This window comes from Rhinopithecus bieti, unplaced genomic scaffold (genome assembly GCF_001698545.2).
Source record: "Rhinopithecus bieti isolate Rb0 unplaced genomic scaffold, ASM169854v2 scaffold_9581, whole genome shotgun sequence".
Lineage (NCBI taxonomy): Eukaryota > Metazoa > Chordata > Mammalia > Primates > Cercopithecidae > Rhinopithecus > Rhinopithecus bieti.
The window spans coordinates 1,578,792-1,586,819 of NW_016806413.1; the positions used below are offsets into that span (position 1 = coordinate 1,578,792).

General features: G+C 46.2%; 1 protein-coding gene across 18 annotated transcripts in view; it reads left to right on the plus strand.

Annotated features, from left to right (window-relative positions):
- The window catches only part of ZDHHC3 (zDHHC palmitoyltransferase 3), a 64,430-nt gene that overhangs the window by 9,607 nt on the left and 46,795 nt on the right, over nucleotides 1-8,028 (plus strand). For 14 of the 18 annotated variants that reach the window (XR_001886409.1, XR_001886410.1, XR_001886408.1 and 11 more), the window contains 2 exons: nucleotides 6,283-6,616; nucleotides 7,058-7,155. Coding sequence is in view for 14 of the 18 variants with exons in the window: in XM_017876266.1 (XP_017731755.1) it covers nucleotides 6,307-6,616; nucleotides 7,058-7,155 (408 nt within the window). In the remaining 4 variants the exon portion in view is untranslated. The remainder of the gene's footprint in view (nucleotides 1-6,282; nucleotides 6,617-7,057; nucleotides 7,156-8,028) is intronic. The other 4 variants (XM_017876273.1, XM_017876275.1, XM_017876276.1 and 1 more) reach the window with 1 other exon arrangement.

The window sequence follows — 8,028 nt, forward strand, 5'->3', positions numbered from 1 at the left end:
TTAGATCTGGCAGAACTGCTCCATGACTTTAGCGTAGGATCTTGTCTTATGAAAGCAGGCGAATAGGACTTTTTGGCAATCTGAGAGGATGAGGGTCCTGGGGACACTTGCTGGACTGAGAACAGTGGCATTAATACATTCAGTAGAGAACTTCTATGTTTGATGTGACAGTCATGCTTTGACCCCGTCCATAAAGCATGGACTGTAGGTCAGGGTTTTGTTTTGGGTTTTTTGCCACATGATAAATATTTGTAGGGATTTTCCCTTCACTCAGCAAATGTTGTAGCTGGATTCTGCCCATCACTAGCAGTCAACACTTGGCCAGGCCAGTTCATCCTGGCCAACCCGATGAAGTGCCACAGTGGGATGGGGCCTGAGAGCTTGGCATTAGCACCACCATGTTCAAATCCTTTGAGCTGCCTACCATGGAGAGAGAGCATGGGGATTGAGGCATAAGTGGTGTACTTCAAGGCTGACCCAGCAACCCAGTCCCTGGGGCTCATGGAGCCCCAGACTCCACTTCACTGAATATATTTGTCTGTCGGTGTGGGTTAGTGGAAGAGCACACTTGTGATCAGGTATAATGAAGCACGTTTGTCATATAGATCTGGAGGCAATTCTCTGGACCAGAAGCAGTTCTTGTTGTTGCTTTTAGAATAGCACTAATTTCAGGCATTTCTTGGTTTCGATTTCTAGAATTCTATGAAGGAATACTAGCTGATTTCCTTCGACTTCCCATACACTGCCCCCCACAGAGCTCAGATAATCATTTTGATGCCACATCTTATCAGGATTGCTGGCACTAGGTCACTCCAGAACACCTCTGGGCCTGTGGATCCGTTTCTCCTGTGACTTCCTTACCCTTGCCCCTCCCCAGGCTTAGTTCCTTTGCCTTTCTGGGCTTCAGTGAACTCTTCTATCAGATGAAAAGAGTAATTACTTTGAACATGGAATACTAATATATGGGGCGTTAACTCTTTTCATGCTATAAAACCCTTAGCCAAAAAACTTCAATATAAATTACTATAATTCAAATTACAAAATGATCATTGTTCTAGATCTTCCTTGGAAAACTATTAGCCACTTAGAGGAACAGAAAACCTAAGACCACCAAAATGAGACTCAGGCCTGTTGCCCTTGTGCCTCCCTGGACTTGTCGGCCTCTGGACTCAGACCTCTCATCTGTCTTGCCTGTCACTTCCAGAGTGGCCTAACCACAGCACGAGTACTGTTCCCGCACAACTTTCCTCAGAAACTTTATGGCTCACCAGTACCTTTCAGGATGAAATCCCATCTCATGATGAAATTTAAAAACTTTCTAAAACACAACTTTCTCCTACCTATGAAGCCTCATCTCCAATCACCTCCTCTCTTCCCTACAAAGCTTGCATGTGTCCACAGACACACACACAGAGCCCTGGACATCCTGCCCCTCCCGTTCCCCACTACTACCACCAATTTTCCTGCCAGGCCCACCCGGCCCCCCTTGCCGTTCTGTAAGCAGTATGCTTCACCTGGCTCCAGGCGCTGCTCAGAGCCAACCCCTTCAGAAGTCCTTACCATGAAAAAGTCTATTTATTTCACTTATGATTGTTGGGGTTTTTGTTGCTTGTGGTGTTCGGGTTTTTCTGGTACTCTTTGCCCCTTTTTTGTACTATTCATTAGTCACCTTTGTGTTAGCATTATTGTGGGTGTGTCTGTTTGATATATGTGACCAGTCACTCAGGAACCATTGATTTGAGCACATATACCAAACACTAGGCTACAGAGCTAAATAAAATGGGACTTGCAGGATAGTAGGAAAAAAGCAAATAAGACTAGTGTTATTAGGTTGGGAGCTGGGGAAGGGAACTGGCAGGGCCTGAGCAGGGCAGCACACACAGATTATTGTCCGCATCATCCCTCTTGTGTGAGCCCCCTGCACAGCTCCTTGCATTTAGTGACTGCTCCATGAATGTCTTTGAGTTGAACTGAATAAAGAGAGAAGAGCAAACAGGGCAAGGGGCCGGGGTGAAGGAGACAGGGAGGGGGACCTAGAGGAGGCTGCCCCTCTGAGAGCATGTGCTGACAGGGTGGTTTGGGGTTTAGGGCCCATCTTCGGGGCCCTGTCCCAGAGCTCCTTGGAAGTAAGGACACTTGTAGGGAGGTGGGTCCTTGGCAAAGGTCTACTGCTCAACCCTAAGGATTGGAGTTTCTCTAATTCAAAATAGAAAAGGAAAAGGGGTCTATATTTGCCTTTTTTGTTTTGTTAGGGGCAGGATAAAGGGAACATATACAGTTTGTTTCATGGTTGGTTTTTTTTTTTTTTTTTTGCCAAATTTCTCAGATTTTCAGTTGGCTAATTTAAGGAACAAATCCTTATTTGAAAGCTACTTTTGTTGCTTTTGGGAGATCTGGGGTTAAGCAACCTTTTGTAGCAGTATGCCTTTCTTGGTTTTGATAGGGATATTTTGAAATTCTAAGTGTGGAATGTGCCCTTCAGGTCAGGACTTGGTGTCTGGCCCTGCCAGGTACACCTTTGGCTTGGTCCTTTCCTAAATCACAGGTTCTCACTCACCAGTGAGGATCATGGGAAAACAGAGCTCCTCTGTACACTCTTTGGTCCCACGTTGTGTGAGGAGAGAACATTCTGGTTACTTGAGTAAGAGTCAGTCCACTTACCTCTTGGTCCTACTTGACACACTCTCCACCATCCAGAATATGGTCACAGTCCTGAAAGTAAGCAGACAATGCCTCTAAGAGGCTGGGATCACAAAGCTCATGCGTTCATTTAATCAACCCATGTATTAAGTGGCTATTCTGTGCCAGTCACTGGGCTAATAAGGGAGGGCCTCCTCCCCTCAAGGACTATGTGGTGAAGAGCTTAGCAGTTGTTCCCTGAAGGCCTATTACCCAAAATGACTACCCTTTTGCAAATAAATCTAACAAGACTTAGTTTATTCGCTTTTCTAGCCCACAGCCAATTAGCAGTAGTAAATAGAGGATGTGTGGGGATGATTGGTGACCATAGACACACAAATGAGTAGGCAGGAATGGAGGAGGAAGACAAAGGATCATATACAGAGATGCCAGAATGGCAGTTATAACAGTCTGAGCAAGCCAGTTGATGTGAAGCTGAGACCCAGTGAATTTCAGTAGCCCTGAGGACATCGTTACCTAACACACTCCTGTAGGTGATGTTCCTGGTAATAACTCTAAATAAATCTAAATAAGAAATGATTGATTATTGTGCTTAAGGCACAAACAGTTATAATACCCCTCCCTCCCTCCCTCCCTACCTCCCTCCTTCCCTCCCTCCCTTTCTTCCTTCTCTCTCTCTCTCCCTTTCTGTTTTAAGATTTCCATCTTAACCATCCAAATGGTTAAAGTGTGTTTCTGCTTGGAAACAAGTCACATTTATCTAGAAAGTTACTTGTGTGGAAGGGCTTATTCCTCAACAAAACCATGCACATGAAACATAACTCTTGTTTAATCAAATCATTGTCATAAATACAATCAAGAATGAGGAGTTGTCAAAGGATAGAATGCAACCACTCTGAATATTCTGTGAATATAATGTAATCTAAGGAGAATTGCTCTAAAATTTATTTTCAGTGATTATCCATTTATGAAAACCATACCATTTATGATAACAGTTTGATAGAGTGTACAGGTTATGGGGAAGTGGCCCGCAGGCTGCAGATGACAAGAGGTTTTGCCATCACAGATGTGGGTGGGACAGTGAGTTGTAACTGACTATCTCCATCACACCAGGCTGTTCTGCCAGGGAAGCAGGATCTCTTATTTATTTGATAGCCAACAACTGCTTGGAAACAGGTGTCAGCAAACTTTTCTTTAAAGAGCTGGAGAGTAAATATCTAGGGCATGTGTGTTACAGCTACTCAACTCTTGCCATTGTAGTACAAAAGCAGCCAGAGACAATTTATAATCAAATGATGTGGCTGTGGTCCAACAAAACATTATTGGTTTTGGGCTTAAATAGTAATTGTGAGAACACAGGTGATATAAATATAAATCTGTATGGCAGTAGGAAAAACCAAAAGAACGCTTGCAACTTGAGGTTGTCAAAATGTAGAGCTTCAGTCAGCTTTTGAATCATTGTGTGATATCAGCTTTTCTTTGGTTTTCCTTGAACAGAGTTTGTAATTTTAGAATTCGCTGGGCACAGGTCAGGTCCCAGACATCCCTGATCTCTGATCTTCTACTGCCCTGTTTGGTGCTTCAGAAGGGGGGCCTGCATCTTTTAATGCATTTAGGTTGTCTCTGGCAGGACTACATTGTCACTGTCCTCTGGAGAGCACAGGATTGCTGTTAGAAAATTTTAGTTGATGGACCACCAGGAACCAAGACTTTTACTATACTTAAGATGGTTATTTATTTATTATTTTTTTTAAGACAGGGTCCCGCACTGTCACCCAGGCTGGAGTACAGTGGCATGATCTCAGCTCACTGCAAGCTCCGCCTCCTGGGTTCACTCCATTCTCCTGCCTCAGCCTCCCAAGTAGCTAGGACTACAGGCGCCCACCACCACGCCCAGCTAATTTTTTGTATTTTTAGTAGAGACAGGGTTTCACCGTGTCAGCCAGGATGGTCTCGATCTCCTGACCTAATGATCCACCCGCCTCGGCCTCCCAAAGTGCTGGGATTACAGGCGTGAGCCACCGCGCCCGACCAAGATGGTTATTCTATCTCTATGTGTCATGACTTCTTGTCACTGTGATAGTAACTGTATTTGTTGAGTCAATGTTCCTTTGGGCAAATATGTAATAGCATATTTAACTGCCTTTCAGCCATTAATTCTCTGCCACCTTGGGAGGAGTGGCCCTGTCCTTATTCTTCATTATTAGTCTGTGCAACTTGCGACTCTAGAATGTCTGTCATTTTGAATAGTAGTTACTGGTCTGCCCTCCTAACTTTTTGGACATGTCCTTACTATTCATAACAATACTGAAAGCCTGCCTTTGCCCTTTAGAGCCATAGTCTTAGGAAGCATACATGGCCAGTGCTGCTTTTGAATGATTTCTTCTGCTCTGTAGTTACTTGAGTTCTCAAGACAGAGATATTCCCTGCCTGTGATGTAGCCTGTGCTATGGGTGGCTTTTCCATGGCACCTACATCTGGTGGGGCGCTTGAGCCATCGCAGTTTCTAACTGAGAAACCTGGTTGGTGGTGCAACAGGCCAGAGAGGGTAAGATAAAGAAGAAGAGAAGGGAAATCTATGCTTTCTGTGTCTTGCAGCACATGCTGTGGATAGACATTAGTCATTGATTCTTAGTTATTTCATTGCTGTCTCCAGAGACTTGAATTGCAGCTTCTAGAGAGAAAGGGTGCTTTGCTCAGCACTTGTTTCTGAAGGAATGGATGTGTTTCCTAGAGAAAATACATGTGCATAGCCTGTGAGGTGTACAGAGTGTTGTGATCTATATCGTTCATCACAAGCTCTTCCACCAGTTCCCTCAACCCTCATACCAGCAATCTTGGGAGGAGGTGGCCAGGGCTGGAATGTAGGTGTTTTCACAGGTGAGGAAACAAAGGCACATGAAGCACCCCACAGCCAGGTGGTAGGAAAACATCTTTGAGCTCACTCCCCTTCTCTCTGGCTCTTCTTTTAAGTCAAAATTTGAACATATCTACTGAGGCACTGTCCACCCAGTAGATCTCTAATAACCAAAGAGACCTAGGTTCTAGTGCTACCTCTAAATTGCCAGGCTGGGCCAGGTGCCATGGCTCATGCCTGTAATCCCAGCACTTTGGGAGGCCGAGGTGGGCGGATAACTTGAGCTCAGGAGTTTGAGATCAGCCTGGGCAACATGGCGAAACCCCATCTCTACAAACAAAAACTAAAAATTAGCCAGGTTTGGTGGTGCATTCCTGTAGTTCCAGGTACTTGGGAGATTGAGGTGGGAGGTCGAGGCAGAATTGACCTAAGATGGGCCACTGCACTCCAGCCTGAGTGGCAGAGTGAGACCCCACCTAGTCTCAAAAAAAACATAAATTGGCTGTGTCTGCTGCTTCTGCTCTGGCTGACCTTGGGCAAGGCATTTACCCTTTAGAGGCTTCCTTTTTATTATCTGTCATGTGAGGGTCCTGTTTCAAGAAGGCTAAATTGACTCTCAGAAGCAGGGAAGAGGACTCATGTTTTAAATGAACAAGGTGATTAGGTGGCTTTGCACATAGGGGTTTGCAGATAGGTAATCTCAGCTCACTTTGGGAGTAATTTTGTCAAACCTCCTTAATGACAAGACAACACCAAGTTTCTGGATTCTTTCCTCTCTCTTTCAGATGCCAGTATGGACAGAATAGCTTATGATGCTTATCCCCACCCACCACTTCCGAGACATTGAGCGGAAACCAGAATACCTCCAGCCGGAGAAGTGTGTCCCACCCCCTTACCCTGGTCCTGTGGGAACCATGTGGTTTATCCGTGACGGCTGTGGCATCGCCTGTGCCATCGTTACGTGGTTTCTGGTCCTCTATGCAGAGTTTGTGGTCCTCTTTGTCATGCTGATTCCATCTCGAGACTACGTGTATAGCATCATCAACGGAATTGTGTTCAACCTGCTGGCCTTCTTGGCCCTGGCCTCCCACTGCCGGGCCATGCTGACGGACCCCGTGAGTATGTCTGGGCTTGTTTTGACCAGCCCACACTCTCCTCTTCTGGCCCTGGCATGGCCATAACCTGCATGTTCCCCCTGGACCTTGGGAATTTGGAGAATAGGAGCGCCAGGGAAGGATGAGGAAGTAGACCTCTGCCTTGTTCAGAGTTCTGTGGAATTCTGACTGGGGAAGAGGGGTCAACACCTGTGCCACAGCCCATCTGTCTTGGTTAAATGATACTATAAGTACATGGATATATACATTCATTGGGCCTGCTGTGGGAGGGGTTTGGTCTAGGGGAAACCTGGCATCTGGTTTAAAAGACACAGATAACCTTGAAGACTGGGACCAGATGATCAGAGCAGAAAGCATGCTGGAGGGTTGGGTCAGGATGGGGCTTCCCAGTGAAGACAGTGCTGGAGCTAGGTGGACTTCAAATTAAAGCCACATCCAATTCCAGGAACCTGCACGGAAATGGCCTTCACTTTGCTTGGGCGAGGTGCGTCTTTTCCTGAAAAGCTGGACAAGCCTGTTTCAGGCCGCAGCAAGTGCCTCTTGGTGAATATCTGTGGGTAAAGCAGTAGTGTTCTGCTCGATGACTTAGCTGAATATACCAAGCTGCGCACGTGGCTATTGAATGTTTGTGCACCCTGGTATTAAACCCTCTGTTCTGTTCCTTTTCTTGTATGGGCAAAGCAAGAGAATACATTATTTGATAAAGACCTTCTGTGGCTTGTTTCAGTACGTGGGACGTGTGTGTTTAAATTAAGAGAGGGAAAGCACTGCTACTAGACACTGACCATACAGATTTTGTTTCTGTGAGCCCCAGGGACAGTGCGGTAGTGATGATAATGATGGGCCTGAGCTAGTTCTTGTCTCAAAGGGCTCCATTTCCTGCCGGTTCAGGTGGTGGATTATTATTATTCATCCATCCCAAAGGAAAGCAGCTTTCCCAACTCAATTACATGTCAACCACTAGTCCAGACAGCATCTCTGTTCATGCGCATGCCTCAGGGAGACCAAACACACTGGCAGGCAGAGGCCTGTTGGCCTAGTATTTAGTACTGCATGCGGGACAGCCATCACCTGAGGGAAACCATGTATATGGGTATAATCCTAAGTGTCCCCAAATACAAGGATATGAAAGAGTTTTCCCGGCCGGGTACGGTGGCTCAAGCCTGTAATCCCAGCACTTTGGGAGGCCGAGACGGGCGGATCACGAGGTCAGGAGATCGAGACCATCCTGGCTAACATGGTGAAACCCCGTCTCTACTAAAAAATACAAAAAAACTAGCCGGGCGAGGTGGCGGGCGCCTGTAGTCCCAGCTACTTGGGAGGCTGAGGCAGGAGAATGGCGTAAACCCGGGAGGCGGAGCTTGCAGTGAGCTGAGATCCGGCCACTGCACTCCAGCCCGGGCGACAGAGCGAGAC